The sequence below is a fragment of the Trichoplusia ni genome, chromosome 10, assembly GCF_003590095.1.
Source record: "Trichoplusia ni isolate ovarian cell line Hi5 chromosome 10, tn1, whole genome shotgun sequence".
In the NCBI taxonomy this organism is placed as follows: domain Eukaryota; kingdom Metazoa; phylum Arthropoda; class Insecta; order Lepidoptera; family Noctuidae; genus Trichoplusia; species Trichoplusia ni.
Window position 1 is genome coordinate 9,021,607 of NC_039487.1, and position 24,647 is coordinate 9,046,253.

Sequence of the window (24,647 nt, forward strand, 5' to 3'; positions counted from 1 at the left end):
GTAATGTCATTATACTTATGTTTTTTTTTGTATCAATATGCTATTTTTGTTTAAGTAAGTAGTGTGGTGTGTAACACATAGTAATGGAATAATTTATCTTTACTCGATGAGTTTGCAGTAAGTCAACTCTGAATAGTGTTAAATAAATTGATCAAGCTCTTTTCTCCGATTTTCCAAACATTTACTATCGAAACCAAACCAAATAAAATACGAAAAATAGATGGACCCAAAAAAATGTAAAAGGAGAAACAAAATAAAACCCCATCACGACACGACAAATTGATGTCATCCATCCCTCTCTTGCTAACAGTCGCAACATATCACTCGACGCACGTCCTCGGCATTTTTCCTCTATATATTATTAATACATAAGTACAATCCGATGCACCGTTCCCCCCTTCGCGTGATGTATAGCTCTGTCCTTTTCTATATTGTTGGGTCTAGTTTTCCCAAGCGACCGAACCCCGAGGGTAAAACTCCCTAGGGTCGGTATTGACTCTACTGTAGAAGGAAAGTTATCTGTACACCTATTGTCGACCACCCCCTTTCTCCCCTTTCCAGTTTTCAGCCCGCGCCACCCTCGACTTTCTTATGCGTTTTACGTTTTATTTTTGAGAATGTTCTAGGCTCAAGAAAGTCGTGTTGTTTTTGTATTCTGCAGTCTGAACTATAAATTGTATATCTTGAAACATTTTTAGTTAAGAATCTTAAATAAATTTGAATATGTAGGGTCTTACATCGTATGCATACATGTTTTTTTTCTAAGACCTTAATTTGATGACCAGTAGTGAACATTACAATTAAAGCAACACACACACACACACATTTATCGTAATTAGCAAACACCATCAATCCTCGAAACCCACCAAGGCCAAGGCAAATCGAAAGTTAATTTCAATCAGTAACATGACACAAGCTTAACATAATTTAAGGTTAGTTGCACACCGGACGCTAATTTGGTAATGCGCGACTTCGGCACGCGACCAACACGCGTTGCGACCGCCACGCGACAGATTGACGCGACTAGACGATTTGTTCACTTAACTTGTTTATCGTGCGGGACAGACAAATATGCGCAAGAATAAAAATGTCGCTCCCGCCCTCTTTGTAATGCGATACTCAATCACATTTTCATATATGAATTAGAATGGCTACATCCAATGCACTTTATACTGGAGCTTGTTAAAAAGATTAGCCGATTCATCGATCTGAAAGAAATGTTAGCTCATGTAATCAAGAGATACTAGTAAGTCGAAGTAACTCGAACCAAATCATAAATAGATACTAAGTGTTTTCACAGATAACGGAGAACGGGCAATATTATGATAGTAAAATATTTTATCTCTGACAGATATAAAAAAATCACATCCTCATTTATTTCAAAATATAATACTTTTTCGCATACAAAAAAAAAATGCAACAAATTCACAAAAAACGTCAGCCTCATACAAAAACTACGACAAACCTGATCCTGCTTCAAATAAGTCCATCTTCACACCAATATGGAATGACATCCGGACGGGCGCGTGCGACAGACGCATACCGCACGTGCGCCGCACACGACGACAAACGAGCACGACTAAACGCTCATTTAGATTATTGTAGCGTAATCTACTTAAACAATAGTGTGTAGAACGCCTAATGTAGAATCGTTGCGGTTCTTTTGAAATGTATTTTGCGATTTTTTGAGATTGTACTACAAATAGCCGAGTGGAATATCATCACAATTTAATCAGCTGTTGTCGAGGTGTCCCGAATTCGACCCCGCCGTAGGACAAGAGTTTGGTCAATCTACGATAGTCTTAGTCAGGGGGTGACTCTCTGTATCGCTACAAGGAATAAACTCTTGGCCTCTGGGTATTTCTTTTTAAGCTATTTGATGGTTGAAAGAATCAAAGATTTTAAAACTGAAATTGGATTTTTTTTCTTGTAATGATTATGACTTGATTTTATTCTTTCATTCTTCTTCTAAACTTATTAAGCACCCATCTATTATAACACCCTACAAAGTAGTACCAAGCCCATATTAGATCACCATAATTAATTTAAATGTACAAAATTGTGCCGCCTAAAACGGGCGATTCTATTTTAATGCTAATCCGAGGTAATACGATCTCCATTCTTTAGTACAATTAGAGGCAGCGATAAACCCATGCATTATCTAGTCAGGGCCAACAATAGAATATTACCCTTAACAAAAATTGTTAGTATAATATTTCAAGTGGGGTGCAAAAAGTACCATGTGTGAAATCACAATGGTACCAGAGTATGTTTTTGTTGGAGTATAGTAGAAATGATGGATTGCTTGTGTCCAGTTGTAATCAGGGCTTGATGCTCTATTATTGTGATCTTCAGTCAGATCATAAGCATCTATTTGTTGTTTCTTCTGAATGTATGTGTTTGGGTTAGTCTGATGAACTACCATATTTTTTTAATCAACTTACTTAGAAAAATTAATTAAAATTGTATATATTGAAGATGAATATGATCTCTATTATCGTTAGGTATAACTGTACTGAAAAATAGTTTGCGTATATAAGGAAAAGTCACATACCTAAATAAAAACACATTAGAATTATTTACGTAATTTAATCTCGTATTTCGTGATAATTTGTTTTATGAACGATTACAATTTACAATGTCTTATTTGATACACAATTTCGTTAAACAATAATACGTTACTACATAATATATTCTCGGAGGGTATCTCACAAAATACAATTTGGTTTGCGTGTATCTAAGCAAAGTGTTCCGGATATATTTTATTTTTTTCGTATACATTTATTTCGGCATCAGATTTTTCTTTCGTTGTACATTATTATATATCCAAAAGCTTCGTATTCAATGGATATGTATTGTTTTAGATATGATCGATATTCGGTTCACATTTCGAATTGTCGATGTCCGAATCGTAACCTAAGCGAAAACAATATACGCTATTCGAAGTTAAGAATTGAAAAATTTACACTTTACGCTTTATATTAAAATTTACAACGTTACTTACAATAAATATATCACAGATTTTACAAGAACGAAACTGACACATTCACAAGGAAACCAAAACTGAATAACTTTTTACATGATATTTTAATCGTCCTGAGCATTTTAAAGTTAGCTTTCAAATGTATATAAAATCTACACTACGTCCAATCTAGCAACCGAGCTATTGAATGATATTTTAGTATCTATATATTTACATGAAAATTACAGTAATATTTACATTATTACGCCGCCGTCACTGATACATTTAAGTACAAATCAAACTTTGGTACAATCACAAACAACTATTTGTGTATTGATATTTTGTGAAAAGTTTCACTATAAAATGATAATTAGATGGTAAGTTACTAAAGGAAAAACATTGAACATTAATATGATAATATTTATATGAAACCAATTAGGTACCTAGTAATCCTTAACAGTTGAAACAAAAACGTTGTGTTAAAATATCGCACAGATCCAAGAAGATATTAAATTCTCACAGTACGAACTAACCGTTACCAACCAATGACGTCACTGCGTGCTACTTTGAGGCCAGTGGGGCTGTTTGAGCGTATTGCTGTGCGCTGCAAGTCGGTAACGAAAATGGATTCACGCTAAACGGAGACGATACAAGGCCACCCATTCCTGTGGACAAAGAAAATGGAAGTTAGCTCAGAACTCTTAAAGTCCTAAATTGTATAAATATAGGGGAACACTCAAGAAGTCACGTCAAATTGCGTTAGTGTTACGTATACTATTACACTCTTAAAATCTAGCCAAAAACCTCAAACATCCCACCATTAAAACGAGTATTCTAAATATTTCCCACGCTCTTAGCCTAACCTGAGTCATTGCAAACAGCTGTTACCTGGACAACAGATTATACTATGGATTTCGCTTTGAGATTTCATCACACCCAAATATAAAACACATACGCATCTAACTTTAAAAAATAATTTAATAAGACTTTTGTTCACAAGTGCTTCAAAAAAATAAATTTAGCAAACCATGCAATGCTCTACCATATAAGAAGCACAACAAAACGAGAACGCAATACAAAATAAAAACAAAACTACTAACACTGAACGGCGAGGTGGTGCCAGTTCTGGTGATGTTCATTGGCAACCCGCGGCGGACTCTGCCTTACAACGGCAAAGGCACTTCTCAGCTTAGTCTCTTTACTCTGAGCCCCTTTCATATCGCCGTCCGTACATTTTGTATGAATGTTTACCGGACAGTCTTCCACGCTTTTAGAATTCCCATTTCTTTCACTGTAATGTCCGCTATCTTTCGTATAATACGCGTTATAGTGACGGTCAGATGATAAGTGTCCATTCATGTTCGCTGGATGGTACGGGCCTAGAGACACTGGACGGGATAAAGAAAACAGGGGTTAACACAAAGCGACGTAAACAAACAGATGCCGTGCGGAGAAAGCGTTGGAAACGTGAACTTAAATCTTATTTGTATTGTTTAGCTAAGGTAAGCAGTAACATATAATATTAACAAGCTAGATGCACGTGTGATTCATACGATCTATCTCCCGAATGTTATCACTGTCTAGTCTCCCATAGCGTATTTTAATCATTTTTTTGCGTTTATAACTGTTTTGAAATTTCGTAAGACAACTACAATCCCAGTTCTCCCGCCAAGGAAGTCGTTCCTAATGTGATTTGTTAAAGTTTATTTTCGTTCATCGATTTAATCAAAAGGTGAATTTCTCAGGTGGAAATATATAAGATACTGTTATAGGTGGCTATAGGTAGATAAAGTCAGCAACAAAAGTCCATACACACTGTCTGTTTTATATAAGTCTTGAATTCGATCAAATACTACAAGTTAGTATTCGGGATAGAATACAAAGGATCAAAAACCTAGCTTTTTTTATTAACAATATTTTAGATCTTTTCAATCAATGTCTGTGTTTGTAAATATGATTTTGTTTTTCAATTTTCGTCACAGACCGTACGTAAGGGAACAGTCTTAAACTTAGTTACTATAATTTTTTCCTGCTTTAGAGTACATTTTGGTACGGTCTCACGGGGTAAATAGAGACAAATTTTCTACAGCAAGTACTTCATTCCCTTCGATCTTCTCGTAAGCGTTAATTCCATTAGAAACCAACTTTCTTACAATTATAAGTGGTCGAGATTCATCATAATCTATAGGTATAATCTTATACTCATACATAAATCACTATTCACCCCGTCTTCTTCTAAGACTTCTAGACTTTCATTACAAGGAAACACATTACCAACTAAGAAAGTATCAAAAGCAGATATTTACTAATACAACTCACGTGACGTAGTATTAAACAGTGACGTCGGCGGGGCAGGGTAGTGTTGTGGGTGCGGGTAGGCGGCGGGCGCGGCGTGCGGCGTGGACGCGGCCGAGCAGTACCGCGGCGACACCGAGCCACCGCCGCCGCTACGCGCGTACTCCTCTAAAAGAAAAAGCCTGGGTCAACATACAATACGCGTTAACGTATGCTGCTTAGGAGACTAGATTTTCAAGGTATTATAGAGAAATAAACGGTTTAGGAAGTCTTGGTACAAGGCCACACTGCTTATTGGAAAATAGGGTATGACAATAGCGATAGAGTTAACGGAAACGCAAAACTATTAATGAAGATTAGGTGTATGTAACGATAAATTTTATTCAGTAAGTTTTTATTCACTCAGAAATGAAAAGCCTGATAATTCAATGATGGTTAGAATTTAGTTACACGTTCTTACAGCCGATGTGTGTTACACATTCGCACGCTTTAACGTATACCGTAAGTGAAATGTTGAAATCCATATTATTAAAAACTTTTACGTAGTACATATTTAACAAAACTGAGAGCCTTTCTCTAAAAGCGTCTTGTTTCCACAACTACAACGGTCTTAGTTCTAGACACGCGGTACCGTGTCGAGCCAAGTTCAAGTAACAGATGTCGGCCAGCGTATTACCTATAGGACTTTGAAAACTTACTTCATCAAACAATAAGTAAAAAGAATATATCCCATAACCCACCTTCAGTCCACTGTGAGGCCGCAGTGTCTTGCACACTAACAGCCAGTTGCCCGGTATACGAGTTGAAGGGCATGCTTGCAGGCGGCGAGCGAGGCGCGCCAAGACCGAGTTGGTTGTTCCGAGGCATCGAGTATAAGGCTTCGGCTAAGTCCGCTGCTCGTTTTAGTATTATTTCCTAGGGAATTAAGATTGTATGTGAATAATTTGGATTGATGATCGACGTTGTGAATGATTCCAGGCAACTGCAAAAGTAGGTAATGGTTTTTCCTGATTTTTTTTAAAGGAGTTTAATGTCTAGTGATCAGTTGGCTAATAGCTGTGATTAAATATTGAATAGGAGTTAATTTGAAGATAGATATCAATTAAAGGTCATATCATACGAATGATATTTAAAAAATTGAGAAAATCATTTCGAAAAACCTGATCACTATTTAATTTTCTCTTTTTTAATTTCCGTTCTCATATGTTAATCTTTTCACGCAATCTTTTTTTCTGAAATTATTAATTTAATGTTATTTTCATTAACGCGTACAACCCCTTAGGTACCAAAAAGGAAATCAATCAAAACTTACTACTATACATTTTCATGCGTACCTTTGGTAATTTTTCCGGGTCACCAGGATGTCTCGGTATAAGTTTCTGTAGCCTCTGAAAACCGTAATCTATCGTCGGCTCGTTCAACGCTGCTATGCGAACAAGAGAAAAACAAAATCAATCATTAGTTTGCCCACTAACAAATTAAAGCCTAATTGATGGATGATAAGATTCTCCCAGTCCCCCTAATTACTGATTATTTTCATGAGAAAATTTTGGAACGTAAATAATGAGGCTTTGGATTTGGCTGGTAACAAGCGAAATAAGGTTATAAGACTCTCATCGAGACTAAAATATTAAATTACTTATTAAAAACTTTTTGGTCTTTAGATAGGCTGGACTTTCATAACAGTTTCTGTTTTTGTCTAATTTAGACAAAAAAGTAATAAAATAAGATTTGTTGCATACTGACGATGGTTACAATATTATTTGGTTTTAACACTTAAGACCGTATAAAACTATACTTTACTACATGGGGTTCAGAAATGTAGATTTGTCACTCCATACACACTGAATAATAAAAGAGACAGCATGTTTTAGGATGTCTTACTCAGGCTCTTTCATCAAAACATTCGTTTATACATTAAAAACAATAAGAGTTAAGCCTTTAGACTTGAAATCAACCCCAACATATTTGGAAAAAGGTTAGGCTGATGATGAAACAATCAAAAGCTACAAAAGTGTCTTAGAAGCAATATCAGTAAGTTGCATACTCACAAACGTAAACAAATCTCCCGGGCGCTCCCTTGCAGAACTGCTTGCTCTTATACGAGAGCGTGACTTCCACAACGCCGGGTATGTGTCGCGGCGGCGTCTGCACTCTTATCGCGTGTGATGTTATTAACTGATAAACATCGTCTTTTATTAGAACAAGCTTATGTACCATAAAGTATTTTGTAACAATAATTTGTGCGTTATATTTATACAAACTATTTCTTTGGAATTTTCGAGTTGTTCCAGGTTCAAATAGTTTGTATTCATCAGCTGATGTGTGTGGACTGACGAAAATTCCGAAGAAAGACAAACGAACACATTATTTTGAATATATGGCACGAAAGTTATAGAGTAACATGTGTATATCCCAATACAGTTATTGGTACCTACTCTTACCCGGAAGTACAAGATCTTAGTCTAACCTCAGTTTAAGTACTAAATCTATTACTAAAAGGGCGAAATATAACAAGGCCATAAAAAGTTTTAAAATGTCTTAGTACCACATACCAACATACAGCACCTAACACTAGTTTTATTCCATATAAAAAAAAACAATTAACAGCGTATGTTAAAAAAATGAAAATGTCCAACGTTGACATAAGTCCAAAAATCTTAAAATATATAAGCGTAGGATTTTAAAACAACCATATTCGATATACATAGTCTTAAAAATTCAAACCTAGAAAAAAATATTGGCTTATGGCCAGTTTTCGCCCGATAGAGATAACTCTTACGATATTTTTAGATTTTCAAAACATGAATATGATACGTTTGGTAAAAGTTATCTATTGATTGTCGTACTTGTACTGTCTGGTAGTCTCGAACCTTTTTATTTTATCTCAAAGGAGATTTACCTCGACCAGACTCGGTTAGAAATAAACAGATATATGAATAAAGAATGACCCTCAATGAACTATTAATAAATATTTTTATTTCAGTTTTTTCATATAAAACTAAAGATTTTCTACTTTATTCGTATGTAGCTCAATGTTGTTTAGTCAACTCTCATTCCTAAAATATAATACGTTACAATAATCAAACTATATATTTTTATTTAAAAAAGAAACAACTCTTTTCTGTAAAAATATGTCCGACCTAACTACGAGAATTTTTTTTCATTAATGTCAATTATGTGTAGTTATTTAGGTAAACACAAAGCACCGGCGTGTGTTTAACCATAATGTATAAGAAATTAATACTAAATTTGATATTCAGGTGCTCACCTCACTCCACACCAACATGGTCCCAAAAACGACTTGCAGTCCGTCAAAGAAGTTATCCCCAACTATGATGACTGTCGATCCTCCTGACGTCCAACCTTCGCTCGGTGATATCGCCTTGATGCACGGCGTAGCTACTGGCAATGGCGGATATAAACCTGCTGTTAAACATCTGAATCAGTTTGTTGAAAACTACACGAAAGTTAAGGAAGGCTTCAAAAATAAATTGTCATAAATAATGTTCGCTGAAAAAATCTTGGCGAGATCAGATAAATCGTAAATAGTTAGTCTATTAGAAGATATTGTCCATTGAAACTCAGATGACATTAGAAATAAAACGCCAACAAGCGAGCTAGCTAAGTTAACAATAATAGTCGATCCTCTATTCCTTTCGCAAGTCACAACGACGTAGCTTAAAATAGTTCCCCAACTTTTATATAAATAGCATTCAGGGTCGTAAATGGCATCTTCTAAGAATCCGCAAAAGTAAGGGCAGAATGTTACAACAACTTGAAAGTTGAAAGCCAAACCACTAAAACTCGCTCCGTCCTACTTGAACGTACACTTAAGACTGTTCTAGAAAAAGGACAATTGTACACCGTAAAAGTCACCGTGCAAGTATCACCGATACAAGGTTTAAAAGATCGGCACTGTTAATTGAAAATGAATTTTAACTGTGAGTAATAAAGTTGGTTATGGAATACAGTTTTATGGCCGTTATGACGTTGTCAACTGCTAAGAGTGCAAGGTTTGGGGGGACACGCGCTGAACAAGGGGGAAACTGAAATCTTGCGAACAACGTTGTAATAAAGACGGGAGAAAGTGAATTTAAGGGGACGAAAGGCGATTACTTTTGTGGTTCTTTTTTAATTTTACTAATATTATATTCTCCCCATTTAAGATGTTTTAATATTCTGTGTAAAAGGTTCAATGTGCTTTCAGATAAAATGAATCAAGCCTGTTCTATCTTGGTGTTTATTCACTTCGCAATTTTTGCCAATAAGTACCTATTCTCAATAACATTCTTAAAGTAATTAAACTATACGTATGTAAACAAACGGTTTATAAACAAGAAAACAATATAGCAAGTGGGAATGTTACAAAGCTATCAAGTACTTGCAAATTTTCTCATTCACACCGTGTAATCCCTTTGACTGGGTTTCGCACCGTCTAGCCTCCTTGTAAACTTTGGCGCTTACTTAAAGTGGAGTAGGTTAATTTTGTATTTGTTTAAGTTAATTTAGGAAGCCTTAATACGTTTTATAAATAAGGCAATTATTTAAAATGTTATCTTGTTTGGGTTAGCTTTATTAATATCATTCTCGAATATTATTCGCTATTATTTGTGACTATAAAACATCTTGGCCTTTAGAATTCATGTGAAAGAAGCTTTAAACAAGACAAATCGTAAGGAGGCTGACACACACATAAAAAAATATTTTTAGAGTGTAGAAAGAAATTAAAGAATCGTTAAAAAAATCACAGATTTCGAAAAAGTTTGACAAAAAGTCTTAGTATGATATAAATAAAATGATTTCGAACGCATGTTCCGAGTTCTATACGGAGCATAATTCCTCAGTAAATTATCCCCATTCGCTTCATGCTCGCTTCAGCGCCCCCACCCACCGAAAACACCCGTCTGAAGTTCTTTGCGAAATGTCTACAGTGATTCCTTGAATACAAACGACATCTTAAAACGCTGTATTATGAGTTTTGCACATTTATCGCCAATTGACTGTAGGATTTCACACGTATTTACGTTGGCGTAAAAATATGTTTTCATGGTCAATACTTTGTAACTAGATCAACATGTTTGTGTGAATTTTGCATATTATACCTAACTTGGCTATTCGCCACTTAAAACTACGATTTATGTTCGTTATGTAAAGTCTAAGAACAAAAAAGTGTCGTTAAAAAGTAAGACAAACTTAGTTCATAAGTAGTATAAAACATGCGTAACATTCAATGAGTAATAAAATATCACAAAACCGATTATTTATTCAAACATCTGTTATTTAACTAGCACGTTTTGATACTACCTATGGAAATCATAAATAAATAAAAAGAAAAACCAAAAACGTACAAGTAGGGTCTGTCGCGGCGTCTGTACCTTCGCTTGGGTCTAGCCGCTTCGCCCTTCGGCCGTGCTTGCTGTTGTTGTGGACAAACATGTTGTCGGATATCGCTAGGAGAGGACCGTCGACCATCACTTGTGTTGATATTACCACCTAGAAGAAAATAATTATTTTAGACAAGAATATTCGTCAATTCGATTCTTGAATGATGGTTATAACGTTCTCATTGCTACTTCTAGGGTTGAACTTAAAATAATTTTAAAGTAGAATCTACCATGAAATACAGATTCTTGAAAATTTAAGTATTTTAGTTCTAAAGAATTTCGATGATTCTGACTGTAAACTTTAAAATTCGCTCGTTAGAACAAATCTGTAGAGGCCTACAGTAATTGATTTAATTCATCCGTGTGTATTTATATAAATGAACACAATAATGAAAGTACCTCAAACTTTGAATCACGAAAAAACTGTGCCAAAGTGTAAGTCATCTATTTTTACCAAACCAAAAGTACAGTCACCGAAATAAAACGCATGAAGTACGTGTCCACATTTCACACATCAAAACAAACGTTCGCATTCCTACACACACTAGCGTGGGAGACGGTGAGCTGAAAGGGAGAGTCCCTTGGGAGGTGGAGCCAATGTCTCGGGATCGACGAAATGGACGAAACTCTTCCAATGGGTATGCAAGGAAGTGCATTGTGTGCCTGTGTGCGTGAACGTCGGTGTGTGGCGTGGGTGGCCGATTGATAGACGGCCATTCAATCGATACGTTTTTTTCTTTGCTATGTGTACTTTCGGGGTATGTTAGATTTTTTTGCTGAATAAACAAGTGACTGGATTTTTTTTCTGTTTGTTAACCTTTTAAGTAAAAAGTTCCATATTAAATAATCGTCTGAAACTTTTAGGATTGTCTAAAAAGTTAACTTTATCAAAGTATAATTTTCGTTTCGCACAAAATTACTTCGGTAATATTTTCCTGATTCCAACTTTCAGCAACTTTCTATTTAAAACGGGGAAGGACAAAAGTCAAACAGCACCGAGTTGAGTATCTAAATCACCTGGAATACAATATTCACGTCGATAAAGCGACTGCATTATTTCGATTCCTACACCCACCTATAAATATCTACGTAGTTATATATTATAGCCATATATTCTTACCCTTGAAACGTTGGGGAACGACCACTGAATTATTCAATGACACACAGAAAGCCCAAATATAGACATTACTATACACACGCATACATGTACAGTTATTGTTAGTATTTCTGTTGCATGTGGAAATGAGCAATAAGTCTATAACATTAAGTTCTATATTTGTTTAAAGTTTTCGAGAGGACACGTAAGACATATATGTCTTAGACAAACTGTGGAAGCAAATTTGTACTCATAAGTAGACTGTGTGAATGCACCTTTAGGGTAGTTATGTTAGGGCTGCTACTAATTAGTTACATTATGAGCGATGAGATTTTGTGGTAAAGTTTTAAGTGAGAGTAACGACTTTGTAGTTTATATTACAACCAGGTTTCTCGTTAATATTAGGCAAGATATATTTTTTGTTTGTGCTGCCTCCGTTTTTCTCTAATAGTTTTCGCGTTACTTTATTGACTATAGTATCCAGACAAAATGGTTGAAAGAAAAAAATAAAAATAAACTATGTACGGCACGATTGCATAGATTTATCAGTGAAGAAGAGAATATATAGTTCTATCATGATTAGGTCTATTTCTATGCAAAAAACAGGTTAACTATTAAATACAAAACTTTTAATGAATATCTAAACTCCCTTAATCTAATTAATTACATTTTCGCACGTCGCGTAACAAAACAAAACAGCATAACCAATTAAAAAATACGAGTAAAGGGCTAGCAGAGATCGGTTGAAAGTAAATAAATAAACTCGTATAAATAAATTTAATTTCATCCCTCCCCTAAATTGGAGGCGCTTCAAATATTCAAGAGTCGTGAACGCAACCCTTCCTTCAGTTAAGGGCAATACAGACAGTGGGATGGTACAAGTCACAAAATGCAGTCCACTTAATGATAAAATTTATTATTTTTATTTTTCATAGTTAGGTAGTTGAACCCAAAGAAATAACAAAACTACAAATTAAAGAGTTCAATATTAAAAAGTTTTACGAAAAATATTGCTTTTATGCCTTTTTCTTATAAAGCGAAAAGGAGAGGGCGGCAATTTTTGCGTCCTCAGATACTGGAAGTAATTTTTCGTATCTGTCTCATTTTGTTCATAACCTTTAGCATATTTGCTTAAAAGACATTACTGGAAAACCGATAAATTTATGAACTCGCTTCTGCCTTCAGCTTGGACTACACATTGAGAGTAACGCAGACAGACTCGTGTAAAGATCGCGGCAATTTTTCTCAACGTCTAGTAAACAAGCAACGATTCACTTGTCGACAGCACGAATAATTACTTGTAGGTAGTGGATTTACTGATCACGGACGCTATTGGGATGCACTTGGTTTTTAGGAAGAAGGACAGACTTTTGTAATTCATTTGACGAATTTTGTAGAAACAATGTAAAATTTATAAGGAGTAAATGTGATGAGTATTTGGATTAATAAAGAATTGTTCAAATAAAATATAGTTATGGCTTTCTAAACTTTGAACTAAAACACACAATAGCATAAAAAAACTAAAGGTCCCCCAGAAGAAAATTATGAGAGAGTAAGTATACAATTTAGACAAAATTATATTTTTACCTGAAACCTTCTCATGTCCCGAGGATTCCCTGCATTCTTCAAACAGTTCTGGTTGCATTTTAGGAAGAACTTTAAGAAAAACCTGCAACAAAACATTACTTTTTAATAATAGCACTCCACCGCAAAACATGAAAGCAATTTGTAAGTTTTTTCATATTCGAAACTGTCAAAAATATTATAGTAGGGACATAAAATATCGACGGGCGTGTGAACAGATAATACGGTGCAAATGATGGCGGACACATAAATCAAATGTCAACAACATTATTTATTAATTATTATTCAAATATAGTGTTACTTATTGACACTATGAAGATGAGATTAAAAATAAATTACTTCAAAATTACTTTTAATTGATACAGCTTGTTCGAGTTTTAAATCTGCTATCGCTATTGCCATTGTTGCAATAATGTTAGCTGCATTAGTTCTTAATCCTTTTAGTAAGTAAAAAAAGGAATTTCAAAAGAATTTGGACCAAATTTAGACTTGAAAAAAACATTTTAAGTATTGTTTCAACTAAGATGCCGACGAAGAAGAAGAAGACTAAATGTAACATCGTGTATAACTACATGAATTCTCAGAACTACATCTCCTTTAACTTCGACAACAAGTTGCTTCCCAGCTGTTTCCACTTCTCCACAATGAACGCCACTTCATCGCCGTATTAATTTGTTTTTCGTGTCCTCAAATTTGTACCTTCCGCTCTTCCGTTTAAACTTCAGTTTTTGCCTCATTCACAGCCAATGTGTGAACTTTACGACACTTTTTTTCATCTTTTTGCACCGTAAACGAAAAGTCGGGTGACAATTTAAAAAAGAATATAAAACGGACAAAAAAAACAATCATGCAGACAGCAACCGAAAATGGGACTTCATTTTTGGATAAAAAGAATATAGGACCTTCGTTGTTTTATTGGCTGTCAAAACGAAACCTCGAAACGGAATCAAACAATTTCCAACAGAAAGTCTATCGGGCCAACTATCGGCATATCGGATTACACACAATAGTCGGACTTTGCTATTTTATTCTGAAGCTTTTGTTGAAGTAGTATGGGTTTTATGTAGTCGTCGTAAGGTCCATACGAGGTGTTTGTATAAGTTTGTCAGTGCGTAATGTTGAACGTACGATCAGGCGGGCGATCACGATGAATGCTTTAGCAGAAATATTTTACATAGCCTGAGGCACCGGCGATGCCGCCACGCCGAATATTGCTGTGCCAACACGTGTGGATTTAGTAGAGTTGTTAGACACCCCTAATGTACGTCATAAATTATTCTCTGTTCTTGAACAGTTCGCGTGACTTTGACTACACAAATATTGGCTTTAAATAATAGCTCAGGAATTAACAAAATTTGGGCCACAAAAGTAGATCGACGGGCTACATGAGATTAATTTAATTTCAGAAAATAAATATAATATTTTTAGCTTTTAACCGATTAACCTAAATAGCGTCAAGAATTGGTCTCCAGTCAGTATAAAGTAAGAAATACCAACTTCAAACCAAATACCACGAACACAATTGCTCGTAAAACAGTTCAACACACAGTAATTCGAAACAACAGCTCTGTATAAATAGTAAAATCGTATCCAGATATGAGCGGCGTCGGTGTTCGCGAACGTATTTGTGGTGCCCGCGGCGCCACACATCTGTTCCCGCATTATTTATGTTAAACACCTTATGTCACAATATTGCGAGTTACGACTTTACCAGTTTACGCCACTGTCAAACGGTAGCTCACGTGAATGGGGATTTTATTTTTAAAGACTAGGTAAGATAAGTAGGGGTGATACCTGTGAGTGGTTTCAAGGATCATCCGATCTTTGATTTTTGAACTGAAGACATATGTTTTATTATAAAAATACTTCTTTATCATCCGACACAAGCCAAATATATAGCAAAAAAACGTAAACGTACATATTTTTATTTTCTGCCTCTAATGTAAGATTTCAGATTTTCCCAATCTATAGGAACTACTATTTTCTTTCAGCTTTAATCACTAGGACTTTGATTTGACAAAAATGAGACACAGTGGGCAAGGTTATTAAGATTGTGTGTGAAATAATTCATCAGAACAAAAATGAATCACTAGAGGACTTTTGTAATACTTTTCTCTACATTTATTTGTTTACGATCCTGATTCTATGACCCTATATATAAATAAAGCCATATTTCTTCTAAGATTACAGTAAGACGCATCGTAAAACAAGCTCCCCTGGTCATCTAAAGCTGAGAACATTAATATCATTGTAAGGGCCACCTGACAGTTGCGTTATCCCGCGGTATCGCTCTCGCTGTGTCCGGTAAGCCGAAAAATTATTACCTAGAGGTAAACAGGATGTATGGGTTGCATTGATGATAGGTAGGACTTTTAGTGGGGTCAGTAAAGTACGTACTAGGAACAGTGTATTGCAAACTTTAAGACCCCGGGTTATTTTATTTTCACTATATTTATTTTTAAGTACAGACTTTTTAAATAAGCTACCTTTGCTGTTCCTATTTCACTAAAAATACATAATAATATTTACACATCGTTTGGTAACAAACTTAATGCGTAACAAGCGATCAGTGTTTTTTTTTTCTCGACTTATTTCTTTGGTCAAATATTTCTTTTTTCTAGTGAAGCACATATTTTTTCCTTGTGTCTTAATTATACAACAAAATAAATGACCAGCTATCAAAAAGTACAACCCGAATATATCTTAAATACCTATGTACAGTACGTACTACTAATTAAACTAAACACCAAAGAACGTATCTAACTTGTATAACGTCAAAACGTAACGACCCCGAACGACGTCGAAATATCATATTCTTTGAAACGCTTCAGTTACCACAACAGTATACATCCCTACATCTCGCACTATTCGATGGAAAAAATCTAGTACGGCATTAAGTCGTGGCAAAGAGGCGAGGCAGTAGGTTGGCCTCTTTCAAGTCAAGTCGGAACACTTGAATACCCCCTCCTCATCCCACTCACGAGGCACAGACTATGTTTATTTGCATCGGATATTCTTTGGGTAAATATTTGAAAAAAAGCCTACGTCTGTAAATAATTCCTGTCTACGTGCGACTTGCTTGAAGAAATTATGCGCTTGAAATCATATATTTAGAGAGGTTACCTTTGTTTGGAGTCGCAAAGTACCTGGGAACGTACAAACTTCTCAGCAGTTCTGTCAGGTTGTTTGAGAAAGAGGTTTAAAACTTTTTAATTTAATTGATGATATTTACTTCCATATTAAAATTACTGAAATAAATTCTACGGTATAAATGTTAAAAGTAGAAAGGACACAATACTCTCATACAGATCTCAAATCTCCAAATATAAACAGACAAACATAAACATCAGAAACTTATATCCCTGTGCTTACAATAACACTACAGCCACGAAAAATTGGCTAAACCGCATACGAGAATCGAACTACGCAGATCCGACAAGCGGTCTCTTATAACTTTTCCCTTTTAACCTTTCGTCCCCCTGGCCCCGCGCCCGCGGCCCGTCGCCGGCTCCCTCGGGAGGCGGTCCCCAGGGCCGGCATCGACTCCCCTGGTGAGCCCCTCCCCTGCCACCACTCAATACCGACACGCCAAGCGGACGCCAAAGATTAAGCAGGTGGAAGTTACGCGCGATGATCAATGAAATGTGTGTTGCTTGAGAGATATTAAGTTATTATACAGGAGATATATTTTATGAGTAGTATAGTTATTAGGTATTAATTTTCTTAAATAAAAATGGCCGGCATTTTATCATTATATTACACAGAAAACAATCAAAACAGAATCTCTTAATTTGAATTTACCAATTGCGTACCGTCGCGACGTTCACGTCAATGTTATTGGAATGTTGTGTCTTCTGTACACTTGATTTGAATTTGTCATTTTATTGTAAACATACGGCTGGCCCGAAACAAGTCTCATAAGTCTCCAAATTTGGTTTAAACAAACTCATTTATTCCTTAACTAATAAGCTGTTGCCCGCGACTTCCTCCACGTGTCTTTTCCACATTTTCCATTATATCTCCTCTCCTATTAGTCGCAGCGTGATTTCAAATCGAACCATTAGTTCCTGAGATTAGCGCGTTCAAACAAACTCTTCAGCTTTATATATTAGTATATAGTATAGATAAATTCACGAATTCCACAGGTATCAAATAAACTAAGTTGTAGACAAGACTGTCAGCGGAGTGTCGTATCTGCACCCATCTAAATAACGTCGGCGGGTTAATCTTTGTGTAACATGCGACGGGCCCATAACGGGCCCAGTTTTCGACTTGTTTTTCCGCGTGCTTCCATAGCAGGCGTTAATATTTCAGTGTGTACCAAATTCAAGGGTTAACTGCTCCCCGTCTACGCCGTCGGTGTAAATAGACCCGAACAATTGAACGATTCCTATTGTGATTAAATAGCGATGGAACCGTGTAAATCATTTATGATTCGTATTTACTGATTCTAATGAATGTTGGCTTCGTATGATTTTAAGTAGGACACAATATTACTCACTCCTCATTTTGACAAAGATGTTAACTTAACGATTGTTATACAGATCAAGCAATTTTTCTTTAACTTAAACATGTATGTATAATAGAACATACGTCCTTAATGTTTATGTTAAATATTCTTCGCTGTCAAAAAATAGTAATAAATAGAAAAACATACACAGAAAGTGAACAGTAGTCAAATATATAAAGAATACTTATTTTATGTACTGTCTTACATTTAAGCTTATTTTCCCTAAAATTTTCCCTTTCAATCATTGCACAGTAACGTGGATTACACTCATCGATTTTTATACAGTTCGGCAACTTTCACTTCGCACAATACTTCCGTATACATATCGAATGCTGTAAATATAAAGCTCTGTAGTAGTTTTTCCAATGTGTCGAGAGGGTATCGCGGGCGACGCAGCATCCTGCCGTCGTCATGGCAACGCGATAAAACCTCGCCTTTTCATAGCCCTCCCTAACAGTAAACGTTAGTTTCTGAGAATTTCCTGCGATGGAAATTGTATGGTTTTATGTCTGAATATGCGTTCAAATATAACGTGGATTGTGAGTGTCACAAAGAACTGTGTTTTTATTTGATTTTGTTTTAGAGAAAGGCATAAGGAACGGAAGATCAACAATGCGGAAAATCATTCTTAAAAAAAAATACGACTAAAAATTTTACATAAAGAATCTATCATGGTAAAGGAAAATCTCTTATTTTTTTAATTTTATTCGGTAATTTTCTTACCAGCCTAAATCATAATGAGACAATATAACCAATTTTAGCTCACATATTTTTTTATACATTCAGAAAAAAACAATCTGAAACTTTCAAGGCCAGCACAAAATTTATCTAAAACCTCAAGGTTTACTACAGCGGGTACTCTTTCAAATCTAAAAGCGCTTGCTCTCGGAGCCGAGTAGTTTCCAATTGACAATGTACCTACTGGTAGACGGGGCAATCGCTCGCGGCTTGTAAGCGCCTTTGCCGCTCCCGTCAGCCAGAATTCAGCTAAAATACTTGTTGTACTGTATCTTGTTAGTTCTGATTATGATATTAGATTTTTTTAAGAAGCTAAGGAAATATGTTTATCGTTTGATTTCTTGTATATATGATAGCACAGGTACCCTAACTTAATGATTTTTGAGGTGGTAAAATAAAAATTATATTAAGTGCATTGCATTTTTCTAAAAATTTTGTATTATTATTCCAATCTTTTTATATATAAAGAAACTCATGAATCCAGAAACGCTGACGCTAGGTAAATATGTAAACACAACATTTTCCTTCAAATTATTTGTTTAATTTCTCGAATAAGTGTGTACGACTACTAAACATAGTTATATGTCAGCGACCTTTTACTATTAATAAGCTAGCCATCTGTATTAAGGCGTCATACACTTGTAAAACATACATGCGAACATACATTGGTCTTTCGTGCACAATCAACATACAAAGACAAGAGGCAACATTACGCGGGCATCACTTCATTGTGGGCACCGGTCTAATTGTAACTACACTCTTGGGCACTATCAGCCGCTCAGCGCTCCGCCGGGTAGGCGTGGGCCACTAATCTTCGACCCCTACATACCAATACGCTTCCAAAACCCACCAAAAGAATATCGCACCTAACAGGAAGGCGTAAAGTCCAAATTCGGTAAACGAAAAAAGGTCGTATCTGCAAACGTAGCGAGGGTTAACGCACACTATCAACTCATTAAATTGCATCGCCTTTTTAATGAGTCTGAAAGTGAACAAAGGATATTGAGCGCGATTACATTAAGTACCTAGTTGTAGTGTTAGAAAGGTAAGATAGTGTTTTGTGGACTATTTTCACGATGTTTTCTGGTTACCGTTTGCTTTTAAATGAAAAACTTTGAACATATTGTGGTTGGCAGTCAGATTAAATGGGAGTAACTGGAATGGAGAGTTGCTTTTTGATCTTAATGTTACGTTTAGTGGTTTAGTTTTACGATCGCAATGGTTGGGCAACTATATGTAAGTTTGATTTCCCTGAGTTCTGTCGAAACTGAAACTTTGGTTGAATATTAGTTTGCACTAATAATAACAATTATAATACGGCACAATAATGTGTTTGCAATTGAATACAAAAATTAAAATAGAAGGAAAAAAACGTAACACGCAGAAAACAGTGCACGTGATTAGTAATTTTTTTTTTCTGCCATCTTATACATTGACAATGTATAAGATGATGAATGTATAAAATTTCCGAACTTGCTATGTGTTTCTATGTATATTACGATTAGTACTGTGATGACTAACGTACCTTCATATTAGACACAAATCACACATTCAACCTCACATTAACAATTTACTCCAAGCCGGGTAAGGCGGCCACAAAATTATAACCTCGTAACAGATAGTTTCTATCACTTACTTTTATGTAAATACACGAAACATTATTACATGGCTCCCTCATATTTATCCAGTGAATATGCTATAAAGTGATATCACGTGATCGTTTTCGGCCGGGTAATAGTTATAAATTACCCGGGTAGTTTATAAAAGCCGGTTAACCCGAGGTAAGCGGACAAGGAGTATAATTTATTATTGGGAAATTCGCGGGCGCGTATTTTCATACGCTATGCGGATCATGCTATACGTAATTGTAGCCGCATTATTAACTGGCTTTATTAACGGTGTTAAGGGGAGTTGTATTTGTTACGCACTAACCTTTATAAGTTAGCGTTCTAAAGTTCAATTGTGTGTTGTGATGACTTTTGTTTGTTTTAACAAACAATTCATAACATTTCCAGACCGTGTAAGCGTTTGTTTTTAAAGTCATTTGTCACTTTTGATACAGCTATTGAAGATCAGTATTAATATTTAAATATTGCTTATCAAAGATAAGGAATCTTTTTAATACATAATGTAAACATTGATATAATTATTGAATTGAACACAAGGTACCTTAAATTACTTAAATTGTCTATATTATTTAGTTATAGGTAAATTTTTGGCAGTTTGAGCAATCGAATGAAAAATATACGCGGCTGCAGTGCGCACTGTATCATATCCGCAAGAGGGACCCGCTGAGTTATTGTACAGGTTGTACACTCGCCTACAAAGTTCTTCTATAATACGGAATTTATTATATTCATGATTTTTTGAAAAATATGTTTACAGTTAAAAGCTGCTGTGAAGTCACAAGCTTAAGTTAATAAAAAAAAAAAACAAATTAAACAAAACAATGACTAGACACAGTTAAAAGACTGCGGACCAATAAACTTTCAATATTTTAAACAAATCGGTTTTCGATAATAATATTAATCTTTAATCAAGTCCTGAAAATTGCATGGCATTTGATGAATTTAGTGTATTTTAGAGGCACCTGTCAAAATGTTGAATTCATTGTAAAAGGTATCCATTCATAATTATTCATATTAGATTAGAAAATGTAAAACAACAATATATAACAAATATTTCTACTTCAGTCTACATTACAAGTTTTCCAAAAGTATTTTGTGTGCGAAGGTACAGCCGCTTTACATTCACGGGCCCTACTGGATATTTATCACTAGAAACTTTTAAGGTAAGCATATTTACGTCCCTTTACTAGATCACTGATAAAATGTGATCTTCACAATAAACTTGTATTTGAAAACGTCTTATAATATTTTATGATACTTTTTGTGGCATTGGTTTATAAAAAGTAAATTACATCTTTCAGATAAAATATTTATAGAACTTTAAATATTCGTAGAAAGGTAATGACAAAATAGGCTAAATATCAAGGGGAGGTTTTGGAGAGATCGTAGCGCGCACAGAAGTTTCAAATTAAAAATTACCTTACAACCACATCAGCAACTATGTAAACAATAAACAGTAACGAAAATGTAACAAAACAACCCGAGGTATCTACCGAAAACCAAAACATAAACGTTATATCGCCGATCCTACCAAACTGCTCTATCAAAATATAACGACCACGATAAAAACGATGGAAAAGAAACCAAACGTTTCCGACGAATTTCCAAAGATCGTACAATAACAGTGTTCACATCTCTTTCTTACATAAGTGTAAAATGTATATCTATCTTTTTTTAGCAGGACTTTTCCATTTTATAGGCAAGTCGATAATATTTGGACCGCTCCGCGAGATATGAGTGTTAAATATTTTATGATGTCCAGTGCGGACTCTGAGTTTGAAGTCTTCTACGTAGCCAGCCGCCATCTACAATTTTACTACACAGCTTATCTTATTAAAAATATAACCGCTTTACTCTAAAAAATTGATAGAAACATATTTTGCGTGCATAAATCATACTTGCTTTGACATATAAGATGGAATATTGAATCATAAGAAACGACTTGTAAGTCCTACATACAACGAAAACAATAATTGTATTTGAAATAAAGAAACCGCTATCAGCCATTAAATCTATTCATTCGATCTACTTAATTACAACTCAGTTTTTTGTCACGTTTGTCTCTTACAAACTGTCTTGGCGTAATGTCATTAATCTTAGGAGGCTGGCAGCGCAGCAAACGACCTCCCGTTAAGACCCTCCATGGGCTGGGTGCCCCGTAATATGCTTATACAGCCAGAACAAGGAATTACTAAACACCAAAACCGTCCAAGCCAAATACAACCTTCGACTAATTGCTATTAGTATCATTAACGCTTGTACAACTCTCCGCCCCTTCTAACCTTTGGCCGCGAAGCCAAATAGAAAATAAGAAAATAAAGGAATCCAAGCGCGAGAAAAAAAGGTAGTACGTAAGATGTATTTTTTCGCAGAGAAGCGTGTCGGTAGCATTGTTAAATATATCGTCCAATCAGTATCTCGGAACGAGGAGGAATTAGCGTTCCGAAGTGAACGACGGAGCGACGAATCCTGGTCTACCCTTTTATGCGGCGCGGCGTAATAAAAAAAAAGAAATCTTATTTGAATTTGGAAGACGAATTAAAAAGAAAATGAATTCTGCACTAATTTAAACACGGAGAGTTTCTAGACGATTTTCGGGGATCGGTCCAGCTTAATTAATGCATTAGAGTTGAAAGTCCCGACGACGGTTCGTTATGCCGACGAACCATCCATTTTACTTTGTGTTTAACGTTTCATATCCTTAATAAGATTGAATTAAAAACCTTGAAAAAAAAACTGAAACGTACATTAAGTTTAAGTCATTCAAAATTCTAAACGTGAGATTATAAGTGTTAGTACTGACAGCATTTTATATGTCCCGAAAAAACTAATCACAGATAAGAGGACGACCTCTCCCGCATTGATCCTGAGCCATCAGAAAGGTTACGCAGGCACTTCATCTTCATTCGGGAATCCCTTTACGGAATCGTATCAGTTGTAATGAAAGCTAATTCTTTCATTAACTCTCCGTGACAACGGGAAAAATTGTAAGACAAACGAAAACAAATGTAGAGTAACTTTGGGTAAGTAAATGTTTATATCTTTAGAGCGGTTTATTCGAAAAAAAAGTTTTAGATTCTTTGTTTGAAGTGATCGTTATTTCACAATTAGATTATGTATGACTATTTTACATCTTATTGATCAGAATCTTTTCTTTAAATGTAATTAAAACGTTGATCGGATGATATCGCATATCACTTAGCTACTCACATTTGTCTTAATTCTCATATTTTTTCCTTTAGATACACGCATACTATCTCGAATTTTCAACTGCAATAGATCCGATTTATCAAATATATAAATCGTAACCCGATCTGACAAGGCGTTAATGGGTGGCTCAATGCAATTTAATCTACCCCAGTTGGCGTATAACCGAATTTCTTCCTTATACGCACATTTGAGTCGAGAAAAAAATATTTAGGGTTCTTTTCATACGTACGGGAATCGAAATGTTTAGTACTGAATTTACTTTATTCTAAGTATGTTGAGGATTCATAAGCTTAATATTAGAATTTATTTTTATTTATGATGATATCAAGCGAGGTGTCCTAGGGATGTGGCAAAAATCTGGCGCAAATCATAATGAGAGCACACGAAAAAGTTGTTAGTTTTACAAGGATTAGTTAGATTGCTGGGATTACTTATCCATATACGAGCTAAGCTACTTATAATATTCCTATCATAACATGCATATTTTCAAAAATGCGTATCTATTATTTATCGACGTGCACCCCACGACATATGAAACTACCAATATAAAGTGAAAATTGAATTTACAACTTACAATTGAAGAAGGCGCTTCCATCAAAGGCGACCCCTGCGACATGTTTGCCGAAATAGGTTTTAAAAGTGCTTTCTATTTTTATAAAGAAAATTATTGCCTGATATTGAATCTGTAGGTGAGTGTACTCAAACTTTCATATAGTAAAAAACAAGATTGTGATTGAACTGTTCTTGAATATTAGTCGTAGCAAAATTTATAGACATCATTATAAATAACAATCAATGTCTTGAACATTTCGCAATTAATTCAGTACCGTCACTCATGTGATCCAAAATTATTTTGATAAATATAGATACAATTTTATAAATAAGTCCCTAAAATTCCCTTTGTATCATAATACAAGCAAACAAACACACAAGCAAACCACGTTAATGCAATTTACAAAGCAGGCAATCACGTGAGTCAGCCACATTGTTGTACAGTCGCCGTCAAAGAGCCAAAGGAAGCTCAGTGTTCCTTAATAATTAATTGGCGCTTAAACGCGCTGACGTCTTAGAACCCCTGAGGGGGGTACTAACTGCTCCTATGCATATGCTTGTACCCCTAAGTGGAGATGGGTTTGCTCATGTTTTGAATTTGTAAATTGCTATACAGAATAAGATTTCTTGTGCTCTATTTCTGTAATTATGTCGTGGTAGTTGAAGGAAGTCTTAGTTTCTGGAT

General features: G+C 35.3%; 1 protein-coding gene across 1 annotated transcript in view; it reads right to left on the minus strand.

Annotated features, from left to right (window-relative positions):
- Positions 1 to 4,057: 4,057 nt before the first annotated feature.
- The window catches only part of LOC113498204 (transcription factor collier), a 46,383-nt gene continuing 25,793 nt past the window's right edge, over positions 4,058 to 24,647 (minus strand). The window contains exons 8-15 of the mRNA XM_026878142.1: positions 13,328 to 13,409; positions 10,609 to 10,753; positions 8,529 to 8,683; positions 7,309 to 7,435; positions 6,592 to 6,683; positions 5,998 to 6,172; positions 5,282 to 5,425; positions 4,058 to 4,350 (exon numbers count right to left, since the gene is read on the minus strand). Of these exons, the coding sequence (XP_026733943.1) occupies positions 4,058 to 4,350; positions 5,282 to 5,425; positions 5,998 to 6,172; positions 6,592 to 6,683; positions 7,309 to 7,435; positions 8,529 to 8,683; positions 10,609 to 10,753; positions 13,328 to 13,409 (1,213 nt within the window). The remainder of the gene's footprint in view (positions 4,351 to 5,281; positions 5,426 to 5,997; positions 6,173 to 6,591; positions 6,684 to 7,308; positions 7,436 to 8,528; positions 8,684 to 10,608; positions 10,754 to 13,327; positions 13,410 to 24,647) is intronic.